Source organism: Chiloscyllium plagiosum, unplaced genomic scaffold (assembly GCF_037043375.1).
Source record: "Chiloscyllium plagiosum isolate Xiang-an unplaced genomic scaffold, Cpla_swu_hap1 HiC_scaffold_10, whole genome shotgun sequence".
NCBI classification, from domain to species: domain Eukaryota; kingdom Metazoa; phylum Chordata; class Chondrichthyes; order Orectolobiformes; family Hemiscylliidae; genus Chiloscyllium; species Chiloscyllium plagiosum.
The window spans coordinates 21,014,061-21,035,739 of NW_028270148.1; the positions used below are offsets into that span (position 1 = coordinate 21,014,061).

At 38.9% G+C, this 21,679-nt stretch overlaps 1 protein-coding gene across 7 annotated transcripts in view; it reads right to left on the reverse strand.

Annotated features, from left to right (window-relative positions):
- sdccag8 (SHH signaling and ciliogenesis regulator sdccag8) overlaps nt 1-21,679 on the reverse strand; it is a 355,401-nt gene that overhangs the window by 295,838 nt on the left and 37,884 nt on the right. For all 7 annotated transcript variants that reach the window (XR_015758360.1, XR_015758359.1, XM_087991185.1 and 4 more), the window contains exons 7-8: nt 18,733-18,797; nt 10,751-10,939 (exon numbers count right to left, since the gene is read on the reverse strand). Coding sequence is in view for 5 of the 7 variants with exons in the window: in XM_087991185.1 (XP_087847311.1) it covers nt 10,751-10,939; nt 18,733-18,797 (254 nt within the window). In the remaining 2 variants the exon portion in view is untranslated. The remainder of the gene's footprint in view (nt 1-10,750; nt 10,940-18,732; nt 18,798-21,679) is intronic.

A 21,679-nucleotide genomic window follows, 5' to 3' on the forward strand; every position in this document is an offset into this window, starting at 1 on the left:
GAATAATGTGAGGTGCTGCATTTAGGGAAAGCAAATCTTAGCAGGACTTAAATACTTAATGGTAAGGTCCTACAGAGAGTTGCTGAACAAAGAGATCTTGAGTGCAGATTCAAAGCTCCTTGAATGTAGAGTCACAGGTAGATATGATAGTGAAGAAGATGTTTGATATGCTTTCCTTTATTGGTCAGAGTATTGAGTTGGGAGGTCATGTTGCGGCTGTACAGGACATTGGTTAGGCCACTGTTGGAATACTGCGTGCAATTCTGGTCTCCTTCCTATTGCAAGTGTGTTATGAAACTTGAAACGATTTAGAAAGGATTTACAAGGATGTTGCCAAGGTTGCAGGGTTTGAGCTATCGGGAGAGATTGAATAGGCTGGGATTGTTTTCCCTAGAGCATCAGAGCATAGAGGTTTATAAAATCATGAGGGGCTTGAATAAGATAAATAGACCAACTCTTTCCCTGGGGTGAGGGAGACCAGAATTTGAGGGTATTGGTTTAGGGCGAAAGGGAACAGATCTAAAAGAGACCTAAGGGGCAATTTTTTCACACAGAGGATGGTCCGTCTGTGGAATGAGCTGCCAGAAGAATTGGTGGAGGCTGGTGCAATTGCAACATTTAAAAGATATCTGGACGAGTATATGTATACGAAGGGTTTGGAGGGATATGGGCAAGGTGCTGGCAGGTGGGACTAGATTGGGTTGGGATATCTGGTCAGCATGAATGAGTTGGACCGAAGTGTCTGTTTCCATGCTGTACATCTCTATGACTCTTTGACTCTAAGGGAAACAAAGGTTATGGAGAAAAGGCAAGAAATTGTAGTTGGCGATTTCCAGTTCAGTGATGATCTCAATGGGCTGAATAGCCTATTCTTCCCCCACGTCTTGTTCAGCTGACTGAACAAACTGAGTGCCAATGACAACAAGTTGGAACTCAAAAGCACAATTAACAGCTGCTGCATGAACAAAAGACAGTCAGCTATCAAGCAATACGCCGATTTCAGTAATGTATTTGGAGGCATGCAGCCATTTCACAGTTGACAAGACTTGGAGCTCAGATGTTCTTTATGCTTCTTGTCTTGGTTTGGAAATTTTTTGGGTTATCATTTTTATAGTTTATTATAGCTACAAATGTTCATTATTGATTTTATCATTCTCATGTTTGCACAGTTTTCATAGCTATTCTTTCTGCAATTTTTAAGCCATGTAGATTTTTTCCACTGAAAAGTTTAATAAAGTCAGATTATTTGTTGTTAACTTAACTCCTGTGATATTTTATTGCTACTTCTTATTTTTTATTGCTTATTGTATTTGATATCAATTCATGACTTTGAGATATTCAACGATGCCTTTAAGAGCTCCCTTAAAAATTTCATTTTAATAGCTTTAAGAGCTTTGAAGTCTTTTTCAGCCCTTTACACCAATGAGGGATAATTTATGGCAACGAATTCTGATATCTACATGCACTGTCATTTGTTTTGAAATTAAAATGTTTGATATATGTGCTACTTCTAAGAGCAGTGAAAGGAAAATTGGTGTAATGTCTTGGATCTTCATATGCTACATTAAAAACTAAACTTCCAGAGATCCTTACAAAAATTGTAAAGTGTCTCAGGAAGGTGGTGGTAATGGGTATTTCAGATAAAACTTGGAAGTGTATAAAAAAGCAGTTGACATGGAGGAAGCAGCTGGCACTTGATGGGAGACTGATGTCAGACAGTAGTGAACAAAGTGCTCCAGGGAATAGTTTTGGAGTCACCTCTGTGATTTACATAAACAATCTGGATTCAGAAAGATATTTCCAATTACAAAACTTCTGCACAAATGGTTCATTAAGTCACACTATTTGCAAACTATTTCAAGAGATCAGTCCAACCCATTCAGTACCAGACCCTTTGTCATTATCATAGCACTGCTACATTTTAAAAGTATTTCTGGCACAATTTCATGGTCAATCTGTACAAACGTTTATGTAACATGGGTGAGACATAGGACTGATTAGCATATTTAAACTTAATTCACTCGGACTTGTTTTGATAACTCTGGTCAGTTTCTTCAACATGGGAGATCTCATGACTTAATTAAAACTGACATTTGTTCAAACTTTCAGGTTTAACATTAAGTGAGCTAGCTATGTCTTGAGGTAGTACTATCCCTGCTCCTCTTAAATCAGGGCTGACATCTGGGAACATAGTCTTCTACTTTAGGAAGTCAGCATGAGCATTACTTGATCAGATATAAAATAAGCAAGATGCCTGACTCTAAAGTCATATCTATTTTGGTTTAACAATGCGCATTAATCACATCCTCAAGTGACCACCCATACTGCACCATTTTCCACATCAACCAACTGTGCAGTCTCTTGAGAAATTATTACCAATTTAGCTCTGATTAATAATGCATGCAGAGATCATTTCATGTTCCAATAGTAACTAGTAGGTTTTGGATTGTGAACAAATGTTTATTTCTCCATGTAGAAAAACAAAGTTATAATAACAGAACAAATTGCTTCAGGTGTTTTAAAAACTATGTACTTATGAAGCCATGTAATTACATTGGTCAAATGCTTCTACACAACAATTGTAACATAGTCAATATTAAAGTTCCAAATTTCTGGTTATGATTGTGCATGTTGTATCATTACTGTAACAGCTAAAACGAATCGAGATTAAACAAACAGCATCTCTATGTAATTCTGACTTCATTGTTTTCAGCAATGTTAAAATTGAGTGACATGTTGCTGAAGCTTTTCACTATTAGGACAGACATAAGAATAGCAAATTTCAAATTATCACATTTACTTATATTAAAAAGGAGAAATGGGTACAGATAGTTTGACAAGTCATAGAGTCATAGTCATATAGATGTACAGCATGGAAACAGACCCTTCGGTCCATGTCGACCAGATATCCCAACCCAATCTAGTCCCACCTGCCAGTACCCAGCCCATAGCCCTCCAAACCCTTCCTATTCATATACCCATCCAAATGCCTCTTAAATGTTGTAATTGTACCAGCCTCCACCATTTCCTCTGGAAGCTCATTCCATACACGTACCACCCTCTGTGTGAAAAAGTTGCCTTTTTCTTTTAAATCTTTCCCCTCTCACCCTAAACCTGTGCCCTCTAATTCTGGACTCCCCAACCCCAGGGAAAAGACGTTGCCTATTTACCCTATCTATGCCCCTCATAATTTTGTAAACCTCTCTAAGCTCACCCCTCAGCCTCCGATGCTCCAGGGAAAACAGCCCTAGCCTGTTCAGCCTCTCCCTATAGCTCAAATCTTCCAACCCTGGCAACATCCTTGTAAATCTTTTGATAGGAAGGAGACCAAAATTGCATGCAATATTCCAACAGTGGCCTAACCATGGTCCTGTACAGCCGCAACATGACCTCCCAACTCCTGTACTCAATACTCTGAACAATAAAGGAAAGCATACCAAACATCATCTTCACTGTCGTATCTACCTGTGACTCTACTTTCAAGGAGCTATGAATCTGCACTCCAAGGTCTCTTTGTTCAGCAACACTCTGTAGGACCTTACTATTAAGTGTATAAGTCCTGCTAAGATTTGCTTCCCCAAAATGCAGCACCTCACATTATTCTAACTTAAATTCCATCTGCCACTTCTCAGCCAATTGGCCCATCTGGTCAAGATCCTGTTGTAATCGGAGGTAATCCTCTTTGCTGTCCACTACACCTCCAATTTTGGTGTCATCTGCAAACTTACTAACTGTACCTCTTAGGCTCACATCCAAATCATTTATGTAAATGACAAAAAGTAGAGGACCCAGCACCGATCCTTGTCTCCCTCCACTGGTCACAGGCTCCGACAGGGTGTGGCTTTGCCATGGAGAAAACAACACGGGATAAGGACTTTCAAATTTGCAAGAAATTCAAGAAAGGTGCAAGGCTTGATGGGTCGTTTTAAATTGCAGAGAACTTGTCCCTGCAAGTCACTTCTTGCAAGTGGAAATGAGCTACATCATGTCAATGACTGATCACCTTTACTTGTTTCATGGTCTATTTGTAAACACAGTTGGGATTATTCAGCAAGTGTTGCATAAATGTGATTCTGTAATTGGCATTCTTCCATTTGTTCTGATGAATGCAATTCAAAACATTACGATAACAAAGTTTGGACGCAAAACTTGAAACATTTTTCCCTCTCCACAAATGCTGTCAGAAATGCTGAGTTCCTCTAACACTTACTGTTATTATTGCAGACCTTCACTACCCACAGTATTTTTCTTTTATTTAAGACTTATACGACGATACTATAGGTGAAAAATGTATGTACTGTCTGAATTCTTGCTCTTCATAGTATGTCATCCACCATCAGAACAGAAAATCTGAGACCATAGTTCTTTGACGGTGAGCCACACAGAATTACAGTCTTATTCTTTACTTAATTTTATATGTATGTTGAAAGTGTATGTCAATGTTCTTTTATGCTTTCTCTGTGAAACAAGCTCGTGTCTAAGTCATCAGCCAATCATTTTGAGATCAGTAACTGGGCTGTATTTGCCAATTCCAGGACTGAGCTATGTACAAAATCTGTAATAAGTGAGATTTCACTATAAAAAATATACTTTCCTCCCAGCAGCAGTCTTTTTTAGATCCTTTAGAGACACAGAGGGTGACAAATGTTGCAATTGTAAAAGCTGACCGGGAACCCTGCAATTACTATGAAATTCAAAACATTGTAATAGTGATTCTATAAATTAAGAAATAAAGTAACAAATTTTCTCTCAAATATAAAATATTTATGTTTATTAAATATCATTTTTCTAAGCCAGAATCTTTTAATAGTAACTTCCCTGAAGTTCAATGATGACAATCAGTGCAGTAACCTGGTTACATACAATGAAAAATTACAAGGGCAATTCATAGAAGCAATGGTAGATACTGAAAACCATGTTAGGTGAAGATGTTAGGTGAGGTGAGTGAAGACGTAGGTGAGGGGCTCAGCTTTGCGACAAACAAGTAAGGCTAAGGGGAATAGCAGCAGAATTCAACAATACTTCGGCCTGCTAATTGCAGGCTCACCAATGAATACTGGAATGCTGAAAGGGAATACATGGCACATCTGAGCCTAAGTAGAGGAATCAAGCTCTCATTTGCACTGGACTGGAGAGAATCTTTGTTGGAGTGTGTAGGAAGGTTTTGGACAGATTTGAAGGTAAAGAAGTTTGTAACCTGGGAAGCAGAAAACCAGTTGAAATCATGAAACACAACATCTAAGTTCTGATACTCAAGAGAATGCATGCTTCAGAGGCATGATTTAGTTTATGCAATATCCAATTTTTTTCATAGTAAAGTTTAGAGAATTTATAGCTATTCTAGAGACACTGGAATATTCAGAATGGGTAAAGAATATTCAACCTCTCAGGGCCCATGCTCCACTTATTAGTTCACTGCTAATTTAGAATCCACTTTTTATCATCTGTTGATATTCTTAGCTAACTAAAAAAGAATTCAGAATCAAATTTGCCATAATTAATTGAGTTGTTGGTGAGTGCTCCAAAATTCTATTATGGGCGGCACGGTGGCTAGCACTGCTGCCTCACAGCGCCAGAGACCCGGGTTCAATTCCTGCCTCAGGCGACTCTCTGTGTGGAGTTTGCACATTCTCCCCGTGTCTGTTTGGGTTTCCTCCAGGTGCTCCGGTTTCCTCCCACAATCCAAAAATGTGCAGGTTAGGTGAATTGAACATGCTAAATTGTCCGTAGTGTTAGGTGAAGCAGTAAGTGTAGGAGTATGGGTCTGGGTGGTATACGCTTTGGCGGGTCGGTGTGGACTTGTTGGGCCGAAAGGCCTGTTTCCACACTGTAAGTAATCTAATCTAATCTAATCTAATCTTTGCATTAAATTGTGGCTCAAAGATTAATGTGGTAGAAATGGGTTCTGATTCATGGGAGACTGCCAGCAATACTGAGGAAATCGCACTGCTATTCCTTTGGTACATTTGAGCCATGTTGGGAACTAGTTCCCAGCAAATTGTATAGTACTATAGTACTATAGAGTTATAGAAAGGAATTTAAACAAATGGCTTTGGGGAGGAAAGTTCGATTGTGGTAATAGTGGTAAAAAGTCAAAGCTTAAGGCTTTTTATCGAAATGTATGCAGTATATTTAAGAAAATAAATGAGTTGACAGCATAAATAGAAATAAATGAATATGATTTGATTGCTATTACAGAGATGTTATGCATGGTGACCAAGTCTAGGATTCAATGTTTAAAAGTATTGAATTTTCTGGAAGAATAAGCGAAACGGGAAAAGAGATGTGATAAACTTTGTTAAAAAATGTTATCAGTACATTAGTAAGTTGTGATATTGGTGCATTAGATCATGATGCGGAATTGGTTTTGTTGAAAACACGGAATAACAAAGCAATGAAGTCATGAGTGGGAATCCTCTAAAGGGTCCTGAAGAATTGCCTCACTAACACAAAGCATTAATCAAGAAATAATGGAAGTATCTAAGAAGGGCACTGTAATAGTCATGGGTTATTTTAATCATATATTGACTGGATAAATTAGGTAGGCAAGGCTAACATAGAAGATAAATTAGTAGAGTACATCAGGGATTTTTCTTCGAGCAGTACACTGCAGAACCTACCTAGTAACAGAGATTTTTAAGACTTAGTAATGAGCAATTAGATAGGATAATTAAGAAATTATCTTCTGAAAGATCCTCCAGTTAGTAGCGATCACAACAGAGTAGACTTACAAATTTAGTTCGAAGGAGAGTAACTCAAATCTCAAACCTTTATCATCACTTAAATAAGAACAATTACAGAGGTATGAAGAAAGAGATATCTAACGCAGGCTATAAAAATAGACCAAGGAGAAAGTCAGTCACTGAGCAGGTCAGGCAGTTAAACAGATATTTCATAACACAGCAAAACTTTATTCCAGTAAAAACGAAGCACTCGAGAAGGATTAGCCACTCGTGGTTAACAAAAGATTAATGAGGAGAATATCTAGTCAAAAAAAGCATACAAAGCGACAAAAACTAGTGTTAGCCAGCTAATTGAGTTTTTTTTAAGAAGTTACTACAGAGGAAAAAAGTTTGAAAGTTAATTGGCAAGAAATATAAAAACAAACAGAAAGTGCTCCTATGTATGTGTAAAAAGGAAAAGAATAGCCTAAGGAAATGTGAGACACATGAAGGATCTAACTTGGGAATTATGAATGGGGAACAGGGAAGTGGCAGATAACCTAAACCACTATTTTTCATCTGTCTTCTTGGTGAAGAACACTATAAAATAAGCTGGGGGTGGGGGGGCATATTGTGATGAGGAATCTACAAAAGGATATAGATAGTTGAGTTAGCAGGCAAAAAACATGGAGTTTAAGTGAGAAGTCATGCATTTTAGTAGGACAAATCAAAAGGAAGATTACTTAAATGGAGTGAGACTCTAAATAAAGTGCAGCACAGAATATATGGGTGTACTTGTGCATAAAACATAAAAAGGTTAGCATGCAGGTACAACAAATAATTAAAAAGGCAAAATGAATTTTGGTCTTTATTGCAAGGGAGTTAAGTTTAAAATTAGAGATTGTGTGATAAATGTTGATACAGGTACATATCCCTTTATCAGAGAATCTGAAAACCGAAAAGCTCCGAAAGCTAAAGGATTTCATGGAGTGTGCAGCGTCAGTCATGTCTGCGTAACCTAACGGGGTTTTCTTGGCAGGTGAAGGCCGCACCCACTCGACCCACGTGGCAGCATAGCCCAGCACTCGGAAGCATCAGTTGTGTATTGTTTTTTACTGTGCTAAATTGTTTAATTTTAGAGTGAAAATGTCAAAAAGAGGTGCAGGTACATCTATGGCTAACAATAATATAAAGAAAAGGAAGCATCTGTCATTATCAGTAATGCAGAAAGTAGAAGTATTGCAGAAGCTTGATCATGGTGTGGCTGTCCAGCGCCTTACTGAAGAATATGGTGTCTACCACTGTCTATGATTTGAAGAAACAAAAAGACGAGTTACTGAAGTTTTATGGTGACAGTGATGACCATCAACTAATGAAGAATAGGAAAACACTGCATAAGGCAAAAACTGAAGATCTTAACCATGTGTTGATGGAGTGGATTAGTCAACGAAGAAGTGAACGTATGCCACTGACTGGTTTGATGGTCATGAAACAAGCTAGAAAATATCAGAAAGAACTGAACATTAAAGGAGAATGTCATTATTCAGAAGGTTGGCTGCAGAAATTCCAGAAGCGTAATGCTGTGAAATGCCTGAAAATCTGTGGCAAAAAGGCTTCTGCTGAAAATTATGTTGGTGAATTTGCCAAGCTGATATCTGACAAAAGCCTTAGTCTTGAACAAATCTACAATGCTGATGAAACAGCTCTCTACTGGTGCTATGTCCCAAGAAAAACATTTGCAACGGCTAATGAGAGAGCACCAATAGGTTTGAAGGAAAGATTAACTATTCTTGGGTGTGTCAATACTGCAGGCACACACAAGGTGAAATTGGCAGTGATTGGGAAAAGCAAACATCGGAGATGTTTTAAAGGTGTATGCAATTTGCCTGTGCATTATTATGCAAACAAGAAAGCATGGATAACCCGAGAAATTTTTCCCGACTAGTTCAGTAAACACTTCGTACCAGCGGCCTGAGCTCATTGCAGACAAGCTGGACTGGAAGAAAAGTGTAAAATTTTATTGTTCCTTAACAACTGCTCCGCACATCCCCCTGCCGAACAACTTGTGAAAAGTAATATTTTTGGCATTTACTTGCCCCCGAATGTGACATTGGTCTTACAGCCTTGTAACCAAGGAATTTTAAGCTCCATGAAGAGCTAGTATAAAGACTATTTTTTAAACAGTATGCTTGTTGGTCAACAGAGAGGTAGGAATTCAAAACTTCCTGAAAGAGTTTAGTCTTAAGCATGCCATTTACGCAGTTGCTAATGCTCAGAATGATGTTGATAAAGCAACATTAACAAATGTTTGGCACAGACTCTGGCCTACAATGATCTTTCTTGTAAATGAACCTGCAGATGAGGAGTTTGAAGGATTTCATGTCACTGAAGAGAAAAATATGGTAGCAAGCCTGGTTACTTACGCACAAAACTTATCGGACGAAAGTGTAATAAATTACATGAAGCTAACATCAAAGAAGTGCTGAACATTGAGAATGATGTGCCTGTTGTGCGTTCCTTTAGCGATTGGAACATTGCTGAAATGGTTTTAAATATGGGTTCCCGTACAGATAAGCATGAGGATAGCCGTGATGATGATGATGATGATGATGATGATGATGATGATGATGATGAGTTAGTAAACACAGTCGAAAAAGTCCCCATTGATGATATGGTGAAAATGTGTGATCAGTTAATTGCTGGCCTTGAACAATGTTCATTTATCAGTGAGCAAGAGATTATGGCAATTTACTTAATTAAAGAGAGATTGCTTGGACAGAAACCTATGTTAATGAGACAGATGACACTTGAAGAAGCCTTTAAAAGCATATGTTTAAGTTTTACCAAATTTATTTTATGGAAATAAAATGTTGTTGAATATTTATAGTCGATATATTGGTCGATATATTACTCTTTAAATAAGCTTTGTACGTTTAAATTTTCTCGTATGTTTCTCTTGTAATGTTTTTTATGAAAATAAAATGTTTTGAATATTTATGGTCAATGTATTTCATTTATCAGTACTCTATAAAGTGTAGCAGTATTTCTAGTCTTTATTTATCCCACTTAGTGTGAGTATTCATATGTTTTTGCTGCAGTACAGTATTTATGTTTGATTATGGGTTGCTGCCCTGTCCCTACAGGGGGCGCTACATTAGTTCCGAAAACCACAAAATTCCGATTTCCACAAGGCAGCTAGCCCCGAGCATTTCGGATAAAGGGAAATGGAGCTGTAGTGTTGATAAGGCCGCACCTGGATTACCGTGTACAGTTTTGGGATCCATATTTTAAAAACTGCATTGGAAGCAACTCAAAACAGACTTGCTAGGCTAAATCCTGGGATTAAGGGATTAACTTCTCAAGATTTCTAAACTGGTTAGGCATAAAAACAGAAAGCTTCAACTGTGAAGTAGTAATCATGAACTCAAAATGTTAACTGTGTCTCTATATATGCTGCCTGTATGCGGAGTTTATCAGGCATTTTTGTTGTTTGTACTTCAGATTTCCAGCAGCTGCAGTAATTTGCTTTTATTAAACAGTTTAGACCTTTATTTGTTAGAGTTTAGAGGAATGAGGAGTGATTTTATTCAGATGTACAATATTTTGAGGAGGCTTGACAGGATAGATGTTGAGAAGATGTTTCCTCTAGTGGGGGAACATCAAACTAAGGGGCATAGATACACAATAAAGGGATGTATACTTAAAGCTGAGATGTAAAGGAATTTGTTCTCCCAGAGGATGGAATATCTGGAATTCTCTATTCCAGAGTGTTGTGGAATCTACTGAAGTTTTTAAAGAGGTAGATAGATTTTTGAAATATCAAGGCTATGAGGGGCTAGCATGAAAGAAGAATTGAAGGTGAGGCAGATCAGCCATCACCTTATTGAATGATGGGACCAGCTTGATAGGTTAAGTATCCCACTTATGTTTCTCATTGTCTTATATAAATTTTGTTTCCAAAACTACTCTTTGATTCCACATATTTGCTATTTTCTCAGATGTACAGTGACAGATGCTGGTATTTAAATGCTGGTACTTAACCAAAAAGAAAACAAATGACCATCTCACATTATTTAAAATGAACTTACTTCCTTAATCTTTCAACCGCCTTCATCTCTACATCACTATGGGTCCGGGCCAGAACAGCCTCATGCTGGGCACATTTCACACACAGACCGGCAACACGTTCTGAACTGTCTATTGTAAGCAAAGATTCTTGAACCTTTAATCGTTCTTCCAGCTGGTGACATTCCTTTTGAGATTCAGACAGATCTTTTCTAAAGTATCACAAATAAGGAAATCTTTTAACAATTACATTCACTGATGAGTAAGAATAAATACAGGAGGAAGTAAAATAATGCAATGTAATTATCAACAAGCAAAAACTGTAAAGCACAATTAAGCACAGAAATGGCATTGTGAAGAATTCTATTGAATAAATTATGTAATGGTCAACCAGCATTTTTAAAAGTAATCTATTGGTTTGCTTTGTAAATGATGAATTCTGTAGATTTTAACTATCAGATGAAAGAGTTGGTAACAAAAGCATCTGGCAAAGTCCTAGTTCTTAGTCAACACAGCCCTGAACAGGCTCTAGATGGGGCTTCCATTCATCACCTTCCTGTTGCCAGAAATTGGAAGCATTAATTTAATAATCTATAAAATCTCTCGACACAGCAACAATATTTATTCAGATACAACACATGGAAGCATCCCAGATCAAAGTTTTAGTACCTCCTGGATTACAAAACTGTGCAGGTCAAATATCTAACTGATGTCTATATCACTTACCTATGTTGGGGGGTGTGGTGTAAAATTATGTCCCAACACATGTGTGAATCATAATGTAACACATGTATTGGGCCAAGCAGTGGAATGTGGTGAAACGGTTAAAAATTATGTCCCAATACATGTGTGAATCTAACCGGAATGGAGGTGTTGCTTAGTCCCGTGTGAATCTTATTACACACCTCCCCGTGTGAATCTTCTTATCTGTATGTAACCAGAATGGAATGTGTTTTTTAGCCTTGCTCTGCTGTTCACATGAATGTTTATATCTGGAAAAGAGTATATCAGCTGGAAAAGTCTCCAGTTCGGTGAGTCTGCTCCGGGGTTACGTTTAACCGCCGAGCGTGGGTTGTTGGCAACCGCTCTACGAGAACTGACGGCTCCCAGTTCCGGTAACATGTAGAGTGAGTATAAGCCAGACCCGTTGGTTGTGGCGACGCTGCGGGGAATAAAATGCCCATATTCTAGCAGACTCGCCTCTTGGTCGTTTGTTCTGTGTCAGACTACTCTCCTACGAACCTGACCTTGAGAATTTTTTAAAACATTTGGCGTAGTCGAGCAGGGTCAATCGCAATTGAGGAGAGATTTTGATACAGAACAATGTTTTGGAAAAAGACTAAGAAACCAGAAGAACAAACTGTGGAGGTCCCGACCGTCCCGGGATGGCATGGATGTGGGCATGTACGTGGCAGTTTGTTTGAGAGAGGATCCCAGTCCTGCCAAAGAACCCCTTGCCTGGGGTACAGCGGAGGATGTGGGCATGTCCAAAAAGCTGAAGCAGAGTTAACAGAATTGAATGGGATTGAACTGAACTGAACTGAGTGGAACTGAAGTGAATCAAATTGAACGGAACAAAATGGAACTGAGCTAAACTGAATTGAAATGGACGGAACTGAATTGAACACAATTGAATTGAACTGAACAGACCTGAACTGAGCTGAATTGAACTACACTGAATTGACTGAACTGAAATTAACTGAAACGAATTGAACTGAATTAAGCATAATGTAACACATGTATTGGGCCAAGCAGTGGAATGTGGTGTAAAATTATGTCCCAACACATGTGTGAATCATAATGTAACACATGTATTGGGCCAAGCAGTGGAATGTGGTGAAACGGTTAAAAATTATGTCCCAATACATGTGTGAATCTAACCGGAATGGAGGTGTTGCTTAGTCCCGTGTGAATCTTATTACACACCTCCCCGTGTGAATCTTCTTATCTGTATGTAACCAGAATGGAATGTGTTTTTTAGCCTTGCTCTGCTGTTCACATGAATGTTTATATCTGGAAAAGAGTATATCAGCTGGAAAAGTCTCCAGTTCGGTGAGTCTGCTCCGGGGTTACGTTTAACCGCCGAGCGTGGGTTGTTGGCAACCGCTCTACGAGAACTGACGGCTCCCAGTTCCGGTAACATGTAGAGTGAGTATAAGCCAGACCCGTTGGTTGTGGCGACGCTGCGGGGAATAAAATGCCCATATTCTAGCAGACTCGCCTCTTGGTCGTTTGTTCTGTGTCAGACTACTCTCCTACGAACCTGACCTTGAGAATTTTTTAAAACAGGGGGTTAATGCTGGCTGGACAGATCAAAGACATGTTCAAGAAGATGATGAACCTCTGCACAACACTAAGGGACTACAACGTCCAAACAGCCAAGAAGATCACTCTCTCAACCTCAAAGTAGTCCCACCAAAGAGGGGAATTTCTACATGCAGTGATCAAATAAAGGCAGCTGCATAAAGATAATTGTGCCCATTGGATTCAAGCATTATTTCACTGAATCAATCTTGGTGACAAAGAAGACTGAAACCTATGATCTCCTAGAACCAATACAAAGCGCTGTCATTATATGGAACAACAACCTAAAGCTGCAGGTTAAGGAGGCAGTATTCTAGCTGTTTCCCAAAGACAAATCTGGAAGATAAAGGACACGTGGTAGGAACAGGAAGCTTGCAATATTCAACAATATGTTGACCCTCAAGTTATGCAGAGCTTTTTTTGAAGTCACCAAGGCCATCATGGAATGGTGTCTCTTGATTTATTATTTCAAGGAAGGGAAATGGTAATGTCACTGGACTAGTAATTCAAAAATCTAGGGTGATGCTCAAGGAGCATGGATTCAAATCTCACCACAGCGGATGATGAAAGTTGACTTCAATAAAAATCTAGAGTTAAGTGCTAGCCTAATGGCAAACATGTAACACTATCGTTTGGCATTTTAAAACCCATATGGTTGACTAATGCTCCCAGGGAAGGAACTGTGCAATCCTTAATGTTCAGGTCTACATGTGATTCCATATCCTCGGCAATGTGGTTGATGCTTAATTGAACGGAGTGGTTTTCTATGACATTTCAGAGGCCATCTCAGTAACTACAATACTGTGGATCTGGAGTCATCTGTAGGTCAGACCCATTAGGAATAGTGAGATTTCCTAAAAGACATCTTCCAAAGGATGTCAATGCAGTCCAAATGGGTACAATAAGATGCTATTCAGCCCTTGATGTCTGCTCTGACATTCAATACGATTATGGACAAACTTTTTTGTGTTCCAAATTCTACATTCTCATCTCTCTTTGATAACCTTTTATTCCCTTACCTAACATGAATCTGTCTACCACTGTCTTAAAAATATTCAAAAAACCCATTTCCACCACCTCTGATGCAGTATTCCAAAGTTACACAGTTCTCAGAAAGAATTTCCCTGTATCTCTTTCCTAAGACAGTAACCCCTTACTTTAACAATAAAGTCTCCGAGTTCTGGACTAACTTGCAACAGTTAACATCCTTGCCATGTCCACATTGTCAAGACCATTCAGATCCAATATATTTCAAACAGATGAACCACTCACTCTTCTAACTCTAATGAAAACAAGCCCATCCTGTCAAACATTTTGCCTCAGTAGACCACCTGCTTACTCAAGGTATCAATGTAGTAAAGCTCCTCTGAACCACCTTCAATGCATTTACATTCTTCCTTAAATAAGATGAGCAAGCCTGCAAGCAGTATTCAAGATATGACCTCACCAATACCCCATAACTGAAGTATAATTTCATTACTTTTATGTCTAATAAAGACTAGTAACCCATTAGCATTCCTGATTATGTGTTGTATCTGCATATTAACTACTGTGACCCGGAAACTAGAAAAAACAGATTTCTTGGAGTTCTACAGTTTTCCTCTTTGGGTGGGATGGTGGCTCAGCAGTTTGCACTGCTGCCTCACAGTACTAGGGACCTGGATTTGATTCCAGCTTTGGGCAACTGCCTGTGTGGAATTTGCACATTCTCCCAGTGTCTGGATTTTCGCCAGGTCCCCAATAATTTCTGCCAAATTTCTATGCATTCTAGTATGTTATCTCCTATACCATGAGCTCCTAATTTGCACAATAGTCTTAATGTGGAATCTTATCGCAAATCCATCTATCGTACATCAATGGGTTCCTTTCTCCCCATAGCACGTTATTCCTTCAAAGAATTCTAATAAATTGGTTAACAATCATACTGACTCTTCCTGGTCACCTTGAGATTTTCTCAAGTGCCAGTTCTAAACCTCCTTAAATGATTGATTCCATAGCTTTGCATGATGGGCATCAAGCTGACTGACCAAAACAAAAAATAAAGAACAGCAGATGCTGAAAGTCTGAAACAATCAGACATTGCAGGAGAAACTCAGTAGGTCAGGCAACATCTGAAAGAAAGCAAAGGCAACGTTTTGGGTCCAGAGACCTTCTTCAGAACCTTTATGACATTCATTCTTCAGAATTGTCTACTCCCTGTGGCTGAGGATATCCTCCCAGAGACAGTGTGGCTTTGGACCTTTCAGAAGAACCTCCAACATTGTCTTTATTGCTAGACGAACCCAAGGAAAATGTTGCAAACAGCATCAGGGAGTCTTCATTGCATACATGCAGCTGACCAAGGGATTTGATTCAGTAAGAAGCACAGAGAATGTTGCAACCATTCAAAAGTAACCATGCTCTTCTGGAACATTCCACTCCTCCTCTTCCTTCTGAATCCATCCCTTCTTCTAACCCAACTCTTGTTAGAAATTTACCATACCTTCTGACCTTCTGTTCTCTGATGCTGAATGATCTGTACGGACATGACATGATGTCAAACTCTTCATCCTTTGCCTTTGCATTTGTACCCCTTTCTGTGGACAGGAGTCCTCTCCTTGTACAATAGACTCGTTGATCAGCATCCAACATTCTCCTCCACCTTCCTCTGGTCTCTTAACTTCACTTGAGTTATTCATTAAAAACTGTAATCGTAACAATGGTCTTAATTTCTCTGCTCTCCTCACCCATTCTAACCTAACATCCTCTGAACAGGGTGTACTCCATGCTCTTAGATCCAATCCTGACTTTGCAATTAAACCTGTCAACAAGGTGCTGTTGTTGTCTGGCTTACTGACCTTGACCTTGATCTTGCGAAGGCTGAGTACCAACTCTTAGAAACCTCATATCTTCCTCTGGGTCATACCCCATGCCTATTACTCTTCTAAAATCCAGCCAATACAGGTTTAGCCAATCCAAGCTATATAATACTCATGAGCCAACCTGTCCATTCCAGATATGAGTCTGGCAAATCTTCTCTTGACTGCTTTCAATATACTTACATTCTTATTTAAATACTATACACAGTACTTCACATGTGGTCTCTCCAATGCCCTATAAAACTGAAGCATAACTTCCCCACCCTCACATTCAATTCCCTTATCAATAAATTATAACATTTTATTAGCTTTCCTTATTACTTGTTGTACTTATACACAAACATTTTGTAATACATGCATTCAGATCCCTCAGAATACTGAAATCTCTCAGCATTTAAATATTAAGTATCTTTTTTATTCTTCATGTCAAAATTAATATTTTTACATTTTCCCAGTGGAAAAGAAAAATGGATAGGTAGAGATGGACCTGAGAGAGAGATATATTAAAGGGGCAGGCAAATGAAGAGATTACTGATAGCAAGCCATGACAGTAGAGAAGCTGAATAAGTGATAATAGCCTGAGAATGAGTGAGGACCTTGTGTGGAGTGGGTAAAAAACATGGAAGGATGGGATCAGGCTCTAAAGTTCTTGAACTCGATGCTGAGTCCTAAGACTGCAGGGTCCCCAAGTGGAAAACAAGATGCTGTTCTTCCAGCTTGTGCTGAAGCACGCTGAATCACTGCAGCAGGCCTGTGTCAGAAATTTCAGCATGGGAACACAGCGGGGTGTTGAAGTGGCAGGCAATTAGAAACTCAGGGTCATCTTTACAGACAGAATGTAGGTGTTCCAAAAGCAGTGTCCCAATGTGTGTTTTGTGCTGTCAATGCAGAGGAGACCACTCTGCGAACAGGAAATACACCAGACTAGATTGAATGAAGTGCAGGTAAATCGCTGCTTCACCTGGAAGGTATGTGTGGGGCCTTATATAATAAGGAGGTAATTGAGCAGGTGCTAAAACTTATGTGATTACATGGGAAGGTGCCTTTGGAAGATGTTAGGAATAGAGGAAGAGTGGACCAGGGGGAGTCCCAGAAGGCATCCGATCCCTGTGGAATGTTGACAAAGGAGAGGAGAGGAACGTCTGTCTGGTCGTGGCATCCCACTAGCGGTGATGGAAAATAATTGTCGGGCATAGCTCCATCCTTTTTTTTTAAAACACGTACCCCAAAACCCATTTCTGCCATAACATGGGTTGTTTTTAGTATAGCTAACCCATCTTTGAATCACCAATCTTTGAATTATTATCACATTCTCTCCTACCTCAGCTCTCATTATCATTTATTCAGCTTCCCTTCTGTTCTGGTCTACTATCAATAATTCCTTTTTTGCCTATTCCTATCATATCTATTTGGGTTTCATCACCATCTTTCCACTCACTTCTCTCCCTGTATCCCCAACCTCATCTTCTGCATAAATACCACCTCTTCATAGATGCTATCAGTTCTGATGAAGAGTCACTGGACTCAAAGTTAACTTTGGCAACATCTGCAGAGAGAAATCAGAGTCAGCATTTTGGGTCAAGTGACCTGTTGAGAGGATGGGTCACTCAACCAGAAATGTTAACTCTAATTTCCCTCCACGGATACTGCCAGACCTGCTGAGTTTCAGCAGCAATTTCTGTTTTTGTTTCAGATCTCCAGCATTCACTGTTCTTTGTTTTATAATAAAAAGATCATTCCATGTTTGGACCACGCAAGTAGCACAAATCAATTTATTTATTCTCATACCAAACAGGCAACTTTCCAGTAGACCATTGTAATCTTTTCATTCGTGAGAGAAAAGTGAGAGAAAGGGTAACAGAAATCAATCTTATAAATAGTTTCTCAAATATATCCCAATAGAATGAATTGCCAAACCAATAAGGTGTCTGTCAAGTGCTTATTCAGCACCTATGTAGAACATCAATAGGTTGATTAGCTGTTTACATCTCTCGTAGAAGTGAGAAGAGTGTGAATAAGGACATACTTACAGGAATACATAAAATGGGGTAGGTTTCTTCTGTAGCACAATGGCTCACAATAAAGTCAGTGATACTGAAGAAAATCAAAAATATTACTAAAACATGAAAAATCAAGTGAAAACCTCATATTTTTGTTAAATCAACTGAGCTTAGGAATTTGCTGCACAAATATGCTTACCATTACCAAATAAAAATCAAACAATACTGTGGCAGACAAATCAATGTGAGAAAGTACAAGATTATTCAGGTTGGATCCAAGAAAGAGTAATCAGATTTCTTTCTAAAAGATGAGAAGCTGGACACTGTTGAAAGAATTACAGGAATTATTAAAAACCAGTGGACAGATACACAAAAATGTGCAATGAAATCTTATTATCTCGAACTGGCCAGAATACAAAGGAATGGAAATTATCCTGCAGTTGTATAGAACTGTAGTACTGCATCCAGTTCCTCATAATGTACTTCAGGAAGATGTACTGACCTTGAAGTGAATGCAGCGCAGATTCACCAGAGCAATACAAGCTAAAAAAAGTTAAATTATGGGCACAGGTTTCATAGATTCAAATATAGAAGATTTAGGGCAACCTAATTGAGGTATTTGAGATGGTTAAAGGATTTGATAGGGAATTTGGAGATAAACATTTTATTCTTAAAGTAGTCCAGGTAAAGTGACATAACCTTGAAGTAGTTCTAATCATCTGATCAAGTTTTTTTAAGCATTAAGTGTTTTTTGCTCTGTATGTTTTAAAACCAATCCGAGATAGCTCCACAGTATAGAAATCAAATATTGAGTACATTATTGCAACTAACTTATATTATTACCTTAGTAATGAAACCCGAGTCTCCAGCGTTTCAGTCTTTCCTTGGTATAGAACATTTAGATTTTCCTGAAAATGAGAGAGGTAATTATTCCTTCAAGTTGTTACTGTTTGGAATAAATGTTAACCTTCAATTTTAACACTGCAATTAAAAGGAAGGGAGCATATCCCTAAGATCTTATTTTGTACAAATTTTCTCCTATCACAAAGCAATAACTACTGCAGACATACAGACATTGATCACCCTCTCAATTCCTCCCAAGTGCCTAGTCAGTAAGCATTAGCAATTATACAAACCCAGATGTAATTCAACTTAATCCAACCCTCACCAGCATTCGCAAACATACACTTTCAAACATAGCCTATACTAACCTACCTAAAATCAGGAACAAGAACCTTAGTTGATTTTTTAATTCCCTCCCCAGTTTAGGGATCTTGAAACCAAATTATATTGTCCTGCTGTCATTCCAATTGAGGTAATAGAATCAAACTGGAAACCTCATGTCAGAGGCTCATTTCACACTACCTTTATCAAATGAACAACCATGAAATCCAACCACCTTGCCTGTGAGAAATTTTAAAATCTTAAATCATAATTTCTTGATAGTGATGTATTAGACCTAGAGATTGGACTTTGACAATTCATACAATCTTGCTATAATATAAAGGCACAATTTAACAAGATGTTAAATAATTGCACAAAACAGGGTATACATAAGAACTGGAGCAGGAGTAGACAATTCAGCCACTCAAGCATTCTCCACCATTTGTTATGATCATGACTGATCTCATCTTGGCCTCAACTCCATTTTCCTGCCTGCTCCCCATAATCCTTCCACCTGTTACGAATTAAAAATCCGTCTCCATTTTAAATTTACTCAATTTCCTGGCATCCATTGCTCTCTGGGGTAGTGAATTTGTACTTGGGGAAATAAATAGTGACGTCTTGAAAAGAGTTCATATTACAGAAGAGGAAGTCCTAAAACATAAAAGTAGATAAATTCCCAGGATCTGATCAAGTATTTCCCAGAACTTCTGGGAAGCTAGGGAAGAGACTGTTGCGGTACCCTGCTGAAATATTTGTTTCATCACCAGCTTCAGGTGAGGTGCTGGAAGACAGCAGGTTGGCTAATGTGATGCCATTATTTATGAAAGACTGTAAGGAAAAGCCAGCGAACTTATAGACTAGTGAGCCTTACTTCAGTAGTGGTAAGTTGTTGGAGGATATTCTGAGGGACAGGATTTACATGCATTTGGAAAGGCAAGGACTGATTAGGTATAGTCAACATGGCTTTGTGCATGGGAAATTATGTCTCACTAACTTGATTGAGTCTTTTGAAGAGGTTACAAAGAAGATTGATGAAGGCAGAGCAATGGACGTTGTCCATATGGACTTCAGCAAAGTGTTCAACAAAGTTCTACATGGTGGACTGGTTAGATCAAATGGGATCCAGGGGAACTAACAAATTGGATACAAAATTGGCTTGAAGGTAGGAATCACTGGTAGTGGTAGAGAGTTGTTTACAGACTGGGGGCCTGTGACAATCGGTGTGCCACAAGGATCTTTGCAGCGTCCACAGCTTTTTGTCATATAGATATTTAATGATTTGCATGTGAACTTTGGAGGTATGGCAAATATGTTTGCAGATGAGAGCAAAATAGGTGGTATAGTAGACAGTGAAGACTATCTCACAGTACAACAGGACCTTGATCAGACCAGCCAATGGGCCAAGGAGTAGAAAATGGAGTCTAATTTAGAGAGATGTGAGGTGCTCCATTTTGGTAAGGCAAACCAGGGCAGGATCCTAGGGAGTGCTGCCGAACAAAGACACTCTGGACTGTAGGTGCATAGTTCCTTGAAAGTAAAGTCGCAGGTAGAGAGGATGGTGAAGGTGGCATTTGGCATGCTTGCTTTCATTGGTCAGAACACTGAGTATAGGAGATGAGATGTCATGTTGCAACTGTTCAGTACATTGGTGAGGCAATTTTTAGAATACTTCTTACAACTCTGGTCGCCCTCCTATAAGAACGATGTGGTTAAACTTTGAGAAAGTGCAGATAAGATTTACAAGGTTGTTGCCAGGACTGAAGGGTTTGAGTTATAGAGGAAGGCTAAGTAGGGGCTTTTTAGACTGGAGCATAGGAGGCTGAGGAATAACTTTATGGGGTTTATAAAATCACGAGGGACTTGGATAAGGTGAATAGCCAGAATCTTTATCCTAGGGTGGGGAGACTAAAATTAGAGGGCATAGATTTAAGGTGAGTGGGAAAAGACTTAAAAAGAATCTGAGGAGTAACTTTTTCACACAGAAGGTAGTGCATGTATGGAACAAGCTTCCAGACGAAGTGATGGAAACGGGTACCATTACAATATTTAAAAGGCATCTGGATGGGTATATGAATAGGTATAGGTTTAGGGGAATATGGGCCAAATGCTGGCAAATGAGACTGGTCAGATTGGGGAATCTGATCATTGCAGACGAGTTAGGTTGAACTATCTGTTTCCGTGCTGTCTGACTCTAATTGCACAGATTCATAAACCTTTGAGAGCAACAATTTCTCTTCATTTCTGTTTTAAGTCTGCTACCCCTTATCCTAAATCTATAACCTCTTATTCCAGACTGCCCCACAAAGAAACATTGTTTCGATGTCTACTGTGTTAATCCCCTTTAGAATCTTCTATATCTCAATTAGATCTCCCTCATTCTTCTAAACTCCAGAGAGTAAAGGCCTAAACTACTCAACCTCTCTTCATAATATAAGCCTCTTATCTCTGGAATCAATCAAGTGAACCTCCTCTGAACCGCCTCCAATACAATTACACGCCACCTCAAGGGAACCAAAATCTCCAATACTCTGGGTACTCTGATCATGGACTTCGACAAACCCAACCCCAATATCCAACCCTCCAACTATCTTTAGTTTACTTTTCCTTTTTTAGAAGTTTACTG